We start from the raw sequence: 17802 nt of genomic DNA, 5'->3' as shown, positions 1-17802 counted from the left end.
GGACCATTCGAAATCCCCGGAGACTACACCCACCGAAACTCCACAGGGGAATTGTTTTTTGAGGCGTTTGCAGCCAGCCAGCCCCAGCAAGTCTCGGCGCCCAGCCTGGAGACTCCACTTGCCTTCTAAGCCTTGTTGGCGCGGCCCCGCCCAGCCCGGCTTTGGGGTGTGGCCAGGAGCGGAGGGGGCGTGGCCAGCCTCGGGGCGAGGCGGGGCGAGCGCGGAGGCGGAAGTTCCCCGCCGGGCTGAAGGGGACGGCGCAGGCATTGGGAGCCACTTGTCAGCGCTGCTCTGAGGCGGAGGCTGCGCCGCGCGGGTCCCGGGTGAGTGGCGGCGGGCGGCGGAGGAGCGCGTCCCGGTCCGATCGGGGAGAGGAGGAGAAGGAGGTGGCGCGGTGCTGCGCGCCGAGGGGCGCGGGGCGGGAGGAGGACGGGGCGCGCATCTCCCGGGTTCAGGTGCTCTGGGTGCGCACGGTGGCGGAGGTGGGAGAGGTCCCCCGGGCAGGCAGGGCGGCGCGGGACCCGGCACGCGGCGGGATGGAGCACCCGCAGCCGGGGCTGTCCGCGACTGGCGCTCGGGAGAGCCGGGCGCGCCAGGGGGCGCCCGCCGAGACCTAGGGCAGGCGGAGAGGGGCAGCACCTCGGCCTGCCGGTGCAACGGCCCCCCGGAGACTCGGGCGTGCGGAGAATGTGCGCTCACACGGGAAAGCGGCGCTATTTTGTTTGCTGGCTTCCAGGCTACGGAGAAGCGTTGATTTCCCCTCCCTTAAATATTTGCAATTGTGTAACCTGTTGGGGGAAGCGTCGGTGCGTGTCCAGAAATAAAGCCCACTTAACACATTTGTCGCGGTCGCCGGAGTTTTGAAACAGGTTTACTTGTTGAGCCTTTTGGCAGACCGTGCTTCAGTTGGGTTTGACAATGGGTGGAAAAAGGAAGGGCGTATGGACTGGGCAGAACTTGGAAAGAAAATTCGTGGCTGGGCTGGGCAGGTCTAGGGTGTGATCTCCGGATCCTATCCCAGGTCCTCCTTCTTGACCCGAGGACGTCTGAACCCGCCTGCCACGGAAACTGCTGGCTGGGGAAACCTTATTTGGCCAACAGGGCTAGGCGTGAACCTCAGCTGGGAAACGTCTCGTCCTGTGACTTAGTTCTTCAGCCCTCCCACCATTATATCTCAGTAGGAGAGAAAGAATCTCTAGATAGTCTTCTTTAATTGAAGGGCTTGTCACTCGGAGTAGGTCTTCCCCCCTTTTCACTCACTAAGGAAGCTAGCTGACTTAGAAGTGTGGGAAACCACCTCCAGCCTTCCTCACTAGCTAAAAGAAAATCCAGAACTCTGCAGAAATTCCAACATTTTTACTTGTTTGAAAGCAGAATAAGCTGTTATTTCCTGCCTGTTCTGTTGGTATTTCAGGATTTGGGCACTAATAACCACATGCGGGAGATTTGGAAAAGGCCAATAAAAATATTGCTATTGCCTAAGGATCAGAATAATTTAAGACAAATGAATTCCAACTGAAGCTAGCAGAAAGGGAATTTAGAGAAGAGACAACCAGTTTTATGGTCTGGCTGACCTGGCCAGTGCTAGAAATTTTAATAACGAATGGGAGAAATCAGGAAGGGAGTCCCTAAGAAAAGGGAAGTTACTTGGATGTGGGTTGATACACACATAAAATACATTCTCTCCTAGGGAAGAATGGAGCCGGAGGAATTTCACCATAACTTTCACATTCTTCCCTTGGCACAGTTAACGATTAAAAAAGGACAGTGGCCTGTGAAGTATCAGTTGGCTTACAGATTTATTTGTACTGTATGTCAATATCAAGACTGCCTCTACTGGTCTTGCGGAGATCTTTTTATAACGGGAAGGCGATTTTGTGTGGCATGTTATTAACTCCCTACCATTTTTTTTCTCCCACCTGCAGTTTAACAGTTTGACTTCTGGTGTCCTTTGAGTCTATTTGTATGGCCGTTGCTTACTGTTGCAGTACTAAAGTAACGTCACTGTGCAGTAGTCCAGCACTGCCCTTGCATCTGGAAAGCTTTGCAGTGCACATTATCCCTGAAGTCATTTTTTCTTCAGGAACTAGATTTCCTTTAAAGTGTTGTGCCGTTTTCCGTTTTTGAGAAGAAGGAATCTGCTTGCTTTCTCCTCAGTGGTACATGTGCCTGAACTTGATATGATGGCTAGACGTTTGAGTGGATTTAAGAAGGAGTATGTTAAGGTGGTTGATTTAACAGTTCAGATTTTCTAAAGGAAGTTTTTGTCTGTTTATTTTTGCATTGGGAATTGGACCTAAGGTCTCATAAATGCTAGGCAAACTCAACCATTGAGCTATAATTTCCATCTCAAAGCTTTGTTTTAACAAATGTCTTCAAAGTTATAAAATCATACACCTACCTGTTTTTAAGTGGAAGAACTGTATGTCCTTAATATTATTCTTTTTAAAGAAGGAACAACTTTCATTCTTCCCAATGCCTCCTAATTATCAATAGGACACTCTTAAGTAAACTTTAAAAGAGCTACCCTGGAGTCGTTATGAGCCTAAGTGCAGCAAGACGGGAGTGGGAGGGGGGCAGGACTGCATCATGGTAATTTTCTAAGGCTCCAATTTAGTTCCCTTAAGGTTAACCTTGTACTTCAGTTATGGTTAGTGTAGCCTCATTTACTGGCTTTGGAGGCTTACTCTCCGCTTTGCTGGATAATGTATGAGTAGAAAAGAAAACAAAGATTCAGACTAAAATACCACCTGTTCTACAGTATAGCCTAGCATTGCCTATATGAAAGAACCTAAGGCCTTAGGTTCAATTCCCAGACCCAGAAACAAATAACAACAAAACCCCCAATTTCAGACACACATCATACTTGCTTAGAAAAATCTTAACTGTTAAATCAACAACAAATCCTGCCGTAATATACTTTTTCACTTTTTAAAACGCACTGAAACTTCTATTCCACCACACCAAATTCAGAAGCACGTGTAGATACCTGAACCCACTGAGATTAAAGCAACATTTTACATTCTCTTAACTGTGGAAAATACCATATTCCTGTAGAAGAGGCTATGAGTTACAATTCTTAATTAGCATAGTTTGTGCTCATCTCAGTTTCAAAGAACTTATTATTTAGAAAACACAAACAGCCAACAGTTCTGCAGTCCCTTTAATATGTCACATAATTGAAGTAAGTGAGATTAAAGTGCCTTGTTGCCTACAGTAAAAAAAGGACGCACAAGTGCCAGGCGGTGGTGGCGCTCGCCTTTAATCTCAACACTGGGGGTCAGGTGGATCTCTGTGAGTTTGAGGCCAGCCTGGTCTACAGAGTGAGATCCAGGACAGACACCAAAACTTCACAGAGAAACCCTTGGGGGAAAAAAAAAGGATGCACAAGATGGAGGGAATGGGAAAATCACGTTGAATTAACAATTGAAATAAAATCTTGTTCTGGTCTGAGTATGTAATTCCTCCAATAAAGTATTAAAGTTTGTATGTGAGACTCCACAACATTTGGTTTAGCAATTTGGGAATGGGCATGAGTATAAAATTGAGTGTTAACTGGCTTATAGATTTCCTCTGCTGAAATTAATCAAGAATTTGCTAGCTATAGCCTGTATATCCTTTCATCCCACCCCAAAATAGTGAACAGTTTTGTGAACAGTGCATTGATATATGTAATTTGGTTTCTAATAAACATTTTTATTAACCATCTCATTTTCTTTTGTAGTTTCTTTCATTGATTTCGGAACTGCACATTGAACCCTTGGAACCATGAGCAACTACAGTGTGTCGTTGGTCGGCCCAGCTCCTTGGGGTTTCCGTCTCCAAGGTGGCAAGGATTTCAACATGCCCCTGACCATCTCTAGTGTAAGCCACCTTTATAGAAGTCACTGCAAACATTCATTCACTGTTTGGTCCTGGGGCCGGCCCTCAGGACTGTGCTGTTGAATTCTCTGTCGATCTGTACTACACTTACTACAGTTGGGAGCATTTTTTTTCCCTCTTACCAGCTTTGGCTATCTAATAAAGATGAAGAGGGAAGGAACTTAACAAGGATACTTTATTTCAGTTCAGCTTGTTTTCAGTTTCTCTAATATTAACAAACCTAAAATAGAAAACATCTAGCCAAGGAGCCAACTCTAAGGTTTTGAATTGCCCCTAGTTTTGGAAATTCTCTGGGCTTTAGTTTATTCAAAAGTACTTTTATGGCATTGTACTATTAAGTTTTAATGGCTCATTTCAGCTCCAAGAGCTGTCTGTTAACACTAGTGATCATGACTGGTTTTGGTATTATTTCTTCACCTCATATTCTGGTGGAGGTAACAGTCATGAGTAAGACGGAAAAAAGTTACTTAGATCTGATGAAAAGAATGAAGGGTGTGGATCTCCAGCTAGATTGCCTGTGAATAGTTGGGATTTGACATTTTACCTCCTTGAGATTAGTTGAATGCAGTGTGTGTGTGTGTGTGTGTGTGTGTGTGTGTGTGTGTATGAGTATGCTGGAGTGCACACTCATGTACAGGCCAGACAGGTTACTGGGTATCTGCCTCATCTCTGTCTGCTTTATTGCTTTGTGATGGGAACTCACTGAACCAGAAGTTCACCATTGACTAGTCTGGTTGGTCAGTGAGCTCTCTTGGGATCTGCCTCTCTCTGCCCACTGACACAGCCATGCCTGGCTTTTTAGATGGGTGCTGGGGATTCAAACTCAGGGCCTCAGGCTTGCAGAGTGAGCACATTTAGCCACTGAGTCATCTTCTCAGCCTTCTACTTGCATAACTTTCTAGAGATTTGTTGCATATTTTTATAAATATGAACTTTATTTGTTAAAATATCAGCATATGACACATCGTTCCATACCTTCCTTTTCTCTCCATGTGTTTCCTTGGAATCACCATTCTCCCCATCTCCTTTTCCCCTCCATCCCTCTTTCCTTCCCTCCCTCCCTCCCTCCCTCCTTCCCTCCCTCTCTCCCTCCTTCCCTCCTTTCCTCCCTCCCTCTCTCCCTCCCTTCCTTCCTCCCTCCCTTCCCTTCTTTTCTTCTTTTTTACTTTTTTGACTTTTGGGAGAGTGTCTTGCTGTATAGCAGACTTGAAATAGGTGGAGATTTCAAGCCTGTCTCAACTTCCTGAGTATTGGGATATAGTTATTTGCTACAATACTTGTCCCTGATATTTTTAGTTACATATGCTTATTTACATATTGTGTATGTAAATATTTTTGTATATATTTTGTCTTAGTACATATGTAAAATCCTACTTGATTTTGAATGTTTAAGAAAAGTTAGTGCCTCCTGCTTATTACAGGTATTACAAATCCCCTTTTAAGTAGTGGAGTTCCATTGTTTCTTGGCAGCGTATCTACAAATATCTTATTGCAGATATTTTTCTTGATTCCAGTTAATCATATTTCTTAGGAAGTATATTTAAATAATATAATATGTAAGTTCTACGACTTTGTGCTTAATTTTAAGTGTGAAGTATCCATGTGAAAGTGTTTGTTAGGATTTAATTTAGTCACATGAGGTTGTATTTCTGTACTGAAGATCTGTGATGAGGATGAAATCCTATAGATATATCTTTACATTATTTTATATTAACTTTTCACTTCCTATTTTAATTTACTAAAAATTGTTTAGTTTAAAAGCTTCTTACAGTATTTATTGTTAATGTGTGTGTGTACGTGTGTACGTATGTGCGTGTGAGTACTTGTGTTGGTTTGTGTGCACGAGCATGCCATGGTACAGGGTACAAGTCAGAGGGCAACTTGAAGGAGTCCCTTCTCTCCCTCCATGTGTGGTTTCCTGGAACTGAGCTCAGGTCCCTGTACCTGCTAAGCCATCTCACCAACCTTAGTTTAAAATATTTCAGGCTTTGCTGAGAAAAGGTCCAGAAGTGAACTGGTACCTAAGTGAAACAAACTCAGTCATTGCCTTCCTGGCTGGTTGGTAATAAAGATGTAAAGCATACATATCCTACGCATGGTGCCAGGACTTTGCAGTTTTGTGCTTCAGTCCGTGGCAGACAGTCTGCGGGCTAGCTCTGTTGTGACGCTGACCCGGGGAACACTGCATACATACATGCGTGCGTGCCCTCCCCTGACTCAGAAGTGCTTTCCCTGTGTAGACAGAGTGCTAATTAAAGGATTTTGAACCTACTGATTAAAAGCGACCACGATAACAAAGCTGCTGAGTTATTTCTGTTCTCTTACAAAAGTGTCTGCCATCTCCGGTGACCTTTTTGGGCCTGTGCAGTGGGGCATGCAATTCATTCTGGACGGGACAGGATTGGGAGGGGAGGGGAGGGGAGGAGAGGAGGGAATGTTGGCCCAACTGGGCGGCAAGGCTCTTGGCCTTTTGGAGTGGTTATTTTTAACCCCTTGTATGGTTTAGTTTCAACATGCCCAATAACAGTGCCTTATGAAAATTTGTGCCTAATAACATTTATAGTGTGTCTAGATTATTAATGTCATAAATGCCTTTCTTTCTTTAATTACCCCTCTGGTCACCCTTACTCTGCTTTTTTATGTACAATTGTGGGAATATTTTTCTGTGATCACCAGGATCTTTAATTAATAGAATTAAGAAGCAGTTAAAACCTGACAATGTGCCTTAAAATGTGTAATTTAATAATTCTCTTATGTAATGATGCATATGAAAATTTTAGCAAGGTTTTTGTACATTAAAATCTCTCAATTGTTGTCTTTCGTAATAATATGTAATGAAAATGAAAGTTATTTAGGGGCTTGAAACATTAAATCCCCCAATTTTAGAGAATATGGCAGTCATTATTATATTGTTTTACTTAGTGTGTATTAAAATTGAAAAAGGAAAAAAGAAAAGAAACCCAGAAGCTTGTACATCTTTATTTTTAGAATTCAGAAGCATACAGTTTTTCCTTTGATAAGATGTGTTGAACTCTAAAGGGCCATTTTCATTTCTTAGAACACTGGAACATTGGGGTAGTAACTTAATTGTGAGGTAAATAAGCCACTGGCAAGGACTTGGACATTCAATTTCCCTGAAATTTAGTTGTCCTAGTGTATAAATATGCTGACCTGGCCTGGTTCATAAAGAATGCAAACTAAAAACTTAACATTTCACCGAGCTGGGTTCATCATCTGTATGTGTGATATTTTGTGGGTGGGTTTCTAAGGTAGGCTTAGCAGCTCCTGCTAACTTTCCTAAACGATGCTCAGACTGTGACAACAGCACATTCATGCCATTGTCTTCAGTTTTCTCTTGAAAATGGAGTGTTGCTGCTGGAGTGTGCAGGCTACTTTTTATGACCCTGTGTTTATGGGAATAGCCCTGAAACCATGAAATGTGGGGATGGGTTTCTTTGTAGCAGTGTGGGTTTGTTGGTCTTTGCCAGTGTATTTTATAAGAAGAAATAGGAGATTAGTTGCACAATTCAAGGCTATATTTTGGCAAGCTGGTTTTTTCTTGGTGGAGTTACAGGGACTTTTTGTCTAGAAGCATCTTTCGGTTCAAGCTCTCAAAGTGGCGGTAGGTTGCTGTGTGTCATCATCCGATGTGTGACCCAGAGGATCTTTCTTCATTACTAGCATTTGGATTTCTCCAGTGAGCTCCCAGTTTTCCATTAAACATGCTTTAGAAATTGCTTGAGGAGATCAGAATGAGGTTAGATTTTTTTTTTTAAAAAAATACTCTATTGACTTTGATTCCCAAGGGTTAGAGGAGAATAAATTGTTATAAGCTCAGACACAATTTCATTTGGATTTTTAAAGTATAGAAAATAGACTATTTTTCTCAAGTATGGAACTCAGTGTGGGAATATATCACAGAATACAGAAAAACAGTTGTGAAACACTTGGCTGGGAGTTCATGTACTTGAAAGTTATAGACATTCCTCCTAGAAGCCACTAAGTTTTGGGAAATACAGATTTAATATGGTAAAGAAATAAGCACAGTCTGGCAGTACTGGGTAGTGTGTTACCCCTGTCACGTGACAGTATTTGATGAAATGACAAACAGGCTGGCCAGTGTTTTTCAGTTTTAGTGGGTGTAAATCTTTTGTATTTGGAGGGATTGGCTTCTTCAAAAGGCATTAATTTAAATGGTCCTCAAAGGATGGAATTTGAATACCTCCAGGTTTTCTGTCATTTTTCAGTGCACTGCCGTTGCTTGACTCCCAGTTAAGCTGTGGGTGCAGAGAATGCTTCTCCAGACATGCCAGCTGCAGTTGCTCTCCTGGATGACAGACTGAAACACCCTTCAGTCCCTGTAAGCTGAAACGGGAGAACTATCTTGCTTTGAATAAATGGGTCCATTGTTAGTTTAAAGCTGTTGAGTCACGGTGCCCAGTTAGAAAGGTAATTTAGTTTATGTAAGTACATAATGTGTATTTCACATGTATGTTCACTCTCTGCTTTTAAATATTAATTGCTTTTCTTGGTGGGGGTGGAGTGGGGGAAGCTCAGAATCCTGACTTGTCTGATGTGGTTTTCTTTTTTGTGGTCTCAAATATCAGCCACCCTAAGATAATTTTGAAGATAGTTTTCTATTGTAAAGAAATAAAAATCAATATATTTTGTTACAAATGAGTCGTTTTAAAGAATTTCAAACTTCTTTGCTTTTATCAAACACTGGTTTTGTAGGGAAGTTATTTTTAAGAAGAATTTTACGGGTAAGAAGGAGTTTTTTATCTCATGGAAGAAACAGTACTGTAGGGCTAGACCAAAGTAAGAAGAGCACTTTAGACTTCAGTAGCGAAGGGTTTTCATGACTTAGGGGTTAGTATTACTCATGTCAATGGAGAGGGCTGGTTGAAGCTTGTGGTTTATTTTGCTTAGTTCTGAGACCTTTTGGTGGTGGTGGTGGGTAGGATGCATGTGGATATGCAGTTGACCTGTTGTCTTTGTTTCTAATATCCTGTTTGCTGTTGTTCTTGCCCAAATTCCCTTTTCCTCAGGTTGAGTCATAGCCCTTTCTTCAATTATGAGTGAATGGAGGCGAGATCTTGATAGGATTTCATTAATCTAGATGCTAATATTGTTTTTGACAAAAAAAGAGCTTGTTCCTTTGGCGTCTTCAAGGGGATTATTGTGCTTCAGTTTTGGCAAGTGAGACTCCAGGCCCTTACTCCAGTTTCTGGGGTGAAAACAAAGACTGAGTATGTGACATAAAAACTTGACAAAGTGATACACTGTCAGGTGAAGTATCAGTATTTGTCTGTATGTGGAAGGGGATGGCATGGGGGAAATGCAAAGGGAAGACATTAATTTGAGTAACTAAGGGGCAGTTACTTCACTGGTCCTCAGCTTTGTCAGATGCAGAGCCACACTGAGGAGGCAGGCATGATTCACACTAACAAAGAGAGAAAATCAGTATATTTCTTTAGGTCATAAATCAGATGGACAAAGCAGTACATAAGGAAATACATGCTGTTTAAGTGGCCTTTCTCCCCCACCAAAGATGTATTTATTTTTACTTTATGTGTCTGAGTGTTTCGTGAACATGTATGTGAGTGTACTGCAGGAGTATCTGGAGCCCACAAAAGCCAGAAGAAAGCACTGGATTCCCCTGGACCTGGAGTTAGGGTTTGTTGTAAGCCAGCATGTGCGTTCGAGGAGTCAAACTTAGGTCCTCTTCAAGAGGAACAAGTGGTTTTTTTTTGTGTGTGTGTTTTTTTTTTTGTTTTTTTTTTCATTAAGAAATTTTTTATTAATTTTACATACCAACCACAGATCCCCCTCTCTTCTTTCCTCCTGCTTCCCCCCCCAACCCACACCCCATTCCCTCCCCCCAAAAGGTAAGGCTTCCCATGGGGAGTTAGCAAAGCCTGGTACATTCAGTAGAGGTAGGTCCCAGCTCCTCCCCCTGCATCAAGGCTGTGCAAGGTGTCCCATCATAGGTAGTGGGCTCTAAAAAGCTGGGTCATGCACCAGGAATGGATCCTGATCCTACTGCCAGGGGGCCTTTTAAGCAGATCAAGCTACACAAGTGTTTCACTAGTCCACTCTCATGGAGACTCCACAGTCGTTGGTCTAAAGTTCATGAGTTCCCACTAGCTTGGTTCAGTTGTCTCTGTAGGTTTCCCCATCATGATCTTGATGCCCCTTGATCATAGAATCTCTCTTCCCTCCCTTCGACTGGACTCCTGGAGCTTGGCCTGGTGCTTGGCTGTGGGTCTCTGCAGCAAGTGATCTTAACTGCCGAGCCATACTGTCCAGCCCCTAAGCTGAATTTCTTAAGTTTCATATTCACTTTGCCCACCCTTCTTCACCGTGTTTCGTGTTGAGTAAGTGGACTAATCCACACTTTCAGCAGATACTCTAGTTTCTTTTATAGCCCATAGATGTGCTCTCATCCCTCTATCTGTCAGTTACTGGGACAGAGTTCACTCTGCTGGCCTTTGGGCATTTAGTATTCTCACTGAGGGCTTAACAGTGGCAGCACGTGGCCCTGGGAGACCTACATGTAGGAGCATAAAATGAATGTTGAGCATAAACAGGAAAGAATGAAAAAAAATGAAAAGAGACGAAAAGTTGAAAGCCTACAGACTTAGTCAAATCTAGTATTTAAGAAATCTTGCTTAATCCTTTACCCCTTACTGCTAGGAAGGTTTTAGTAAAACATTCATATAGTGTAGAATTTAAAGATATGAATGCTTTTGTCCTGTTACTCATTTCTCTCTGCAACATTCAGTTCTAACAATTTCTTGCACATATTTTTGGAGATAATCTGTACATGCATGTAAATAAGCACATATCCTTTTCAACATAAGAACTAATATCTTTAAGAAAGAAAATCTTGGCAGGTTTTTTTTTCTTTTAAGATCAGTTAACATATCTTTCTTTTTAAAAAAAACCCTGCTACATTGTGTTTGCATATGTCATCATTTGAGTAAGCAGTTTATATAGTGGACGTTTAGGTTGGTCCTAAGTCTTTTTGTATTTACTGACACTCATATAATTTTTGCATGCAAGCATGTATACACACACACACTCACACACCCCAGTATATTTGTTAGAAGAGTTCCTAGAAATGGAACAGCAAGGTAAAGGCTTGTGTACGTTTGTAATTTTGGTCGGTATTGCAAAATCTCTCTGTAGAGACGCCTCCCTGTGATACTGCCTGTTTCCCCACACCTGTGCTAGCATGAGTCTCAACGGACTTTGATCTTTTCCAATCAGATGGGCCAAGGTCCAGCTGTTTCCCTTTTTCAGGGTTTAATTACAAGTGATATACTAAGATTTCTCCATCTTAGAGTGGTTCATTATTTTCTACTTGCAATCAAGCATAGGAAAGAAAACTGTTCTGTCTTTGGATAATGTTGATTTCTTAGTGATTTAAAAATTACTTCATCTAGAAATTTTATTAATAGTTATTTCTTTTATTTGTTTCTTTTTTCTAAGCAGGTTTCCTCTCTGTTACCACAACCCTCCTGATATATGACAAAAGATGATTTGTGTGTGTGTGTGTGTGTGTGTGTGTGTACACGTGTGTGTACGTGTGTGTACATGCGCACACATGCTTGTGGAGGCCAGAGGTCAACAACTGATGTCTTCTTCCTCAGCCATTTAACATCTTATTTTCTGTGACAAGGCCTTTCGCTAAATGTGGAGCACACTGATGGCTAGGCTGGTTGTCAGGGAGCTCCAGGATTACAGGCGCATGCTGTCATACCTGTTTTTATTTTTGTCTTTGTAAATGTGAGTGCTGACCTAGGTCCTCACGCTGGCTTGTCAGGCACTTTACTGACAGCTGTTTCTCCACTTTTCTGCCCCCACCTGTTTTATGGAATAATTTCTGACACAGCTCTATCACAGCTGTTTGAACACTTAAGCAAACCATATTTAAGAGTTTCGAAGTTGTGACCTTTGGAGTTTCTCTAGCTGCCTGGTGAACTGCATAGTTTTGAATCCCACTCTTCTGTAGCTTTCTTTGTATGATTTGTCAAGGTGCTGGACATTATAGGTGCTTGGTCAGGTTGTGGGACATAATAAATTCACCCTTCAATGTACTGCTATACATTCTTAAATGTGAAGAGTTTTGAATTGAAGAAGAACCCCTCATTTCTGTGAGTTATTGCATACACACATACACACACACACACACACACACACACACACACACGCCTCCCCCCCCCATGGTCTTAAAGTTGATTTCTCAGTAGCTATCACTGCCACAGATACATTTTAATTTACCAAAAGAGGAAGTATTTATTTTAATAGCATTAAAAATTGAATACTATTTACCATTAACTGCATACAAGGTCTAAGTGTTGTGATTGAGTTCTGTTGGGAATCTGTGTTGGTCACATTTCTGTTCTTGTAACAAATGACAGATTATCAACTTCTAGAGAAAAGGCTCATTTTGGCTCCTGCTTTCTAGACATTGCTTTTGATGACTGAGCATAGCTATTTGCTTTTAGGCCTGTGGTTGGGAGCCAACACATCATGGTAGGAGCACATATCGTAGCAAAAATGGTATACTTCATGGCTAGGATGAAAAAAATGAGGACCCAGGACAGACTGATATCTCAAAATCCCTTTCAGGAGTGTGTCCCCAGTGACCACGTGACCTCTTACAGCTTCTCCTGTATCCTACTCATTTTAAGCTGGATACTAGCTTTTTAAGATATGGGCCTTTGTGAGACAAATGATCCAAACTAAAGCAGATTCAGTTTATAATCCATTTTTTTTTTTTTTAAAAAAAACAACTTCTGAGACATTAACTTCTTTAGATGGTTAAATTAACTATTATACTCTGTTACCAGGGATATCTGAATATGAGCGTACATTACACAAAGAATAGATGCTGTAATGCTGGGTGTGGTGGTGCACACCTCTAATCCTGTCACTCTGGAGATAGAAGCAGGTGGATCTCTGTGAGTTTTAGACTATCCTGTTCTACATGGAAAGTTCCAGGCCAGCTAGCACTATACATAGTTAGACTCTTAAAAAAAGAGAGAAAAAGAAGATTCTATAGAATCAAAGACTTGTACTTATGGGAATAACTGAAATTAGTAATGAATATTTGAGACTAGTTTCCAGACTAATTGCTTCAAACTCTCCGTGAGAATTTAGAAGTGTTGATTGTGCGATTTGCCACAGACTGCATTAGAAGGCTTAGGTTCAGTTTTGCATGTTTTAATGAAGCATTTTGATTTTGTTTTTGATACTAATCAAGGTTGAAATTTCTAGAATATGCCCCAGAAATGATGGCAAAGGCCTTTATCCCCCAAAATATATCCTTCCTTTGTGTTCAGCCATAGTTGACTTTCTTTAAAAAAACCTTTTTTCCCCAGTGTTGAAGATAGATGGAGTTTATTACAGAGTAATTGGAGCACTCTCAACAGCTGTGAGCAAACACTGGCCAAAGAGATCATTGTGCCAATCTATATTCTAGGAAAGTTTTATATTGTATCTAAAATCTCTAAAACAGATAGCTTTTCACAAAGAGAATTTTCCCAATCTGCTGATTGACAGGTCCATTTTGATAGACTCTCAAGGGGAGAGACTGGTTCTTTACCAGATAGCTTCTGGGCAGTTCAGAATTATTTTGTATATATTTGACCCAGTAGTTCTAATTCTGCCCTTTAGTGCTATGCACAGAAGATGCTCATGCCTCCATATTTCATCATTTCACATAGTTCATTGAGTTATATTTCTTGAGAGGGCAAATAGCTTCGTATGCCCAAGTAATAGAAAGACCAATGTTGTGGGATTGAAGTAAGCAAGAGGAAAGCAGAGGGAATTGGACAGTGTGTGTAAAGCAGAGTGAGAGATAAAGAGGTTCATATAGTGATGTGGATGGTGTTAGGGGTGAAGATAGGAAGTCCACAGATTTGACATTGATTCTGATTCCTTTGAATTGGAGCTGAGCTGGAGAGAGTAAGTTACTAATTGTGATCTTGTGTACCTACAGGCTAGTGTGCTTTGTAAATTGCTTTTAATAGAAATTCCAGGGGAAGAATTCAGAAATTTTCTGAGCCATTAAGACTCTGTAATCTTTCAAGGTGACTATTTTGGAAGTAAAAATATATTTTAATATGTATTTGTTTTGAGAAGTTGTTTATAGTTGTAACATATTCATGATTTTTTTTAACTGTTACTTGCACACTAATTGGATGCTTTCTGTTTTCTGTTGCTGTAACTTTTTACTCTAAGAAGCAGCTAGTTCCCCCAGATGGCTTCTGTGTTCACTTCCTTGTGATGTTATGACCTTCTCTACTCTAATAAAGAAATGCTGCACACACATTCAGGAATTGTTTACAAGTGTTCCTGGTAGCACTGTTAAAGAGTGTGCCAGTGTCTCAAAAGCATAGTGGATGGTAATTTGTTTATCCTACATCATATCTGTTGAGTTGAAAAAGGTTTTAAATTATTATTATTATTTTTTCTTGAGACAGGATCCCATGTTGCCCAGGTTGGCCTTAAACTTGCTATGTAGAAGAGAGTGAGTTTGAATTTTCATGCTCATCATGCTTCCTCCTAAATGCTGGTTTGTAGCTAGAGTTTTCCTGCCTTGCCCACAGTCAGGACAAATCTCTGTCACCCACCAGCCACACAGCCGCTCAGACCCAACCAAGTAAACACAGAGACTTATATTGCTTACAAACTGTGTGGCCGTGTCAGGCTTCTTGCTAACTGTTCTTACAGCTTAAATTAATCCATTTCCATAAATCTATACCTTGCCATGTGGCTTGTGGCTTACCGGTGTCTTCACATGTCATGGTGGTGGCTGGCAATGACTCCTTCTGCCTTCCTGTTCTTTCTTTTCTCCTGTTAGTCCCACCTATACTTCCTGCCTGGCCACTGGCCAATCAGTGTTTTATTTATTGACCAATCAGAGCAACAGATTTGACATACAGACCATCCCACAGCACTGGTTATTAGAGTTGTATTCCAACACACTGGCTCCAAAACCTGTCTATTTTAAAGAATGTTTTTAGTCTGTTGATTGATCAGGATAACGTAGAGAGTTTTGATGGTCTTTTAATTTCTGATGAAGTTTTAAAAATTTTAGCAGTTCTTTTTATTTAGGAACTTTCAGGGTTCACATCTAGAAAAAGGCTGATTGACAGTTGACGCTTCCATAAAGTGCAGATTTTTATATGTTAGAAACATTATTATAAGTGGACAGAAGTCATTGGTGCTGTGTAGTGGCAGAACTAGTATACAAATCATAATGCCACCGGGCGGTGGTTGTGCACACCTTTAAGCCAGCACTCAGGAGACAGAGGCGGGCGGATCTCTGAGTTTTAGGTCTGCAGAGATAGTTCCAGGACAACCAGAGCTGTTACACAGAGAAACCCCATCAAAAAAACCCAAAACCCCAAAACTATAACGTCTATGTTATAGTAAATAGTATAACTTCTCACTTTATTTTTATTTTTTTGTTTTTTTTTTTTGTTTTTTGAGACAGGGTTTCTCTGCGTAACTTTGCGCCTTTCCTGGAGCTCACTTGGTAGCCCAGGCTGGCCTCGAACTCACAGAGATCCGCCTGGCTCTGCCTCCCGAGTGCTGGGATTAAAGGCGTGCGCCACCACTGCCCGGCTCAACTTCTCACTTTATATTTAAGTTAGCTTTTCATAAATCAAGAAAATATTAAATTTTTGACTTTTGAGATATATTTTCAAAATAATGCTTAGAAACCTCACCTAGTAATTATCTGTATTACATTAAATAGATAATCAATATACCATGTATAGAATACTTTTCTTAATCATTTTATTCTGTAATTTAAGTCAACTTAGTTGTAATCTCTATCCTCAACAAAAACTTAAGATAACAGATTATACAATTATGACTGGTCAAAAATTTGTGGTATTTGACTATCAGTTAATAATTGTATTAAAGTTCCCTGGAGGAAAGCAAACACACAATCTCCCTCCCTCCTTCCCTCCCTCCCTCCCTCTGTCTCTCTCTTTCTCTCTCCTTTCTCTGTCTCTCTCTGTCTCTTTCTCTCCCCATATGTGTGTGTGTGTGTGTATGTATGCATATATATATGCATATATATATATGCATATATATATATATATATATATAAAGTGGCTCATGAGATTGGTTTATGTGATTGAAGGCTGGGCAGTCCAATACTGGTTGCTTGCAGGCTGCAGAGCTAGAGTATACCGTAAACTCAGTTCTGGAGATGGGGAAGCGCTGTAGTCCCATTTGGAACCCAAAAGTCTGGAAGGGAAAACATTAATTTGAGTTACAAAACAGCACAGAAGACCTTGGTGGCAGAAGCTTGGTGGGGATTCTTTAGCTCATGGAAGATAGAAAGCACAGAGAAGAGACAGTAAGGGGAGAGACAAGGTTCCCAGAATGATCTGCCCCACGAACTGCTTCCTTCTGCTAGGCCCCAAAACTGTACCACCAGAAGGTGGCCCTGCATTCACCACCATGTCTTGTGGGGAACAATTAGAATTTAAGCCATACATCTATTGTATGATACACCTTCAGAGATACACTTAAAAACTGCATTTTAGTAATCTCAGTCAGTTGTTAGTCAAGATTAGTTATCTTATGAATATATTAGTATTATCTCTGCATTTATATTTTGTTCATGGGGCTCTTACAGAATTTATATTTTCTCCCCAAATTCCACTTATTAGAATCTTTTTTTTTTTTTTTTTTTTTTTCATTTTTTTTTTTCAAGACAGGGTTTCTCTGTGTAGCTTTGCGCCTTTCCTGGAGCTCACTTGGTAGCCCAGGCTGGCCTCGAACTCACAGAGATCCGCCTGGCTCTGCCTCCCGAGTGCTGGGATTAAAGGCGTGCGCCACCAACGCCCGGCAGAATCTTTTGGTTACGTTTATTTGTTTGCTTTCGTACTTGTTTTTTTTTTTCTTTGTGTGTGTGTGTGTGTGTGTGTGTGTGTGTGTGTGTGTGTGTGTGTAGATCAGAGGAAAACTTGGGGGAGTTTGTTCTCTTCTTCCACCTGTGGATTCCTGGGTTCGAGCTCAGTGTTGTCAGGCTTGGCTAGTGCCTTTAGTCGAGTCATCTTGCCAAGCTTGGAATCTTTTCTGCTGGACTGTATTCCATAGACTATACAAATAGTTACTCCAAGTGTCAACTCAGAACAGAAAGTGTATGTGTGAAACTTGACTATAATTTATTAGCTGCATATATTTGGACAGCTACAAATTACCGGGCTGTGTCCCAGGATCGTGATTTGCTAAATGAGGTTAAAAATGGTATTTACATCATTGGATTCTTTAGAGAACTGAATAAACCTATGTAAAGTTCTTAGAATAAGATAACATGTGGTATGAACACTGTTAGGGCTACCTAATAATAATATATCTTATATAGCAAATATTTATTAGTAATAACCTAGTAGAAGAAATTTTAAAACAATATTTCATAATTCTCAAGTAACATCTTTAAAATTCAATTCTAGTTTTCTTTTTGGAAGAGTAGGTATAGTAGAAGCACTCGTCCTAATCAAACTTTCAAATCTCTCTTTTTTTAAAAAAACATCTATTCCTTCAAATTCCTATACATGCATGCACATATATACACATATACCCTTGCAGCTTGAATTGAATTGCTTTATGAAGGCTTGTCTGTATAATATGTGCATAATATACATTTATTGAATAAATGGTTGTGTAGTCTAGTTTTTATGTCAACTTGATCCAAAGGTAGAGTCATCTGAGGGGAGTGAACCACAGTTGAGAAAAGGCTTCTATTTGATTGGGCTATACGCAGGCAAGTATACAGAGTATTTGCATAATTAGTGATTGATAGCAGAGGGTTCAGCCCATTGTGGATAGGGACACCCCTGGGCTGGTGGTCCTGGGTTCTATGAGCAAGTCATGGGAAGCAAGCCA

The 17802-nt window shown here is 40.9% G+C and overlaps 1 protein-coding gene across 11 annotated transcripts in view; it reads left to right on the top strand.

Moving 5' to 3' along the window:
* The first annotated feature begins 216 nt into the window (after positions 1-216).
* Positions 217-17802, top strand: part of Pdlim5 (PDZ and LIM domain 5) — a 169671-nt gene continuing 152085 nt past the window's right edge. For 8 of the 11 annotated variants that reach the window (XM_037207140.1, XM_028855384.2, XM_028855381.2 and 5 more), the window contains exons 1-2: positions 217-323; positions 3725-3864. In XM_037207140.1, coding sequence (XP_037063035.1) covers positions 3769-3864 — 96 coding nt within the window. In that variant the 5' untranslated portion in view covers positions 217-323; positions 3725-3768. The remainder of the gene's footprint in view (positions 324-3724; positions 3865-17802) is intronic. The other 3 variants (XM_037207141.1, XM_028855387.2, XM_028855386.2) reach the window with 1 other exon arrangement.

Source organism: Peromyscus leucopus, chromosome 6 (genome assembly GCF_004664715.2).
Source record: "Peromyscus leucopus breed LL Stock chromosome 6, UCI_PerLeu_2.1, whole genome shotgun sequence".
In the NCBI taxonomy this organism is placed as follows: Eukaryota; Metazoa; Chordata; class Mammalia; order Rodentia; family Cricetidae; genus Peromyscus; species Peromyscus leucopus.
Note: the sequence above shows the minus strand (reverse complement) of the source record. Positions and strands in the feature narration are given on the sequence as shown.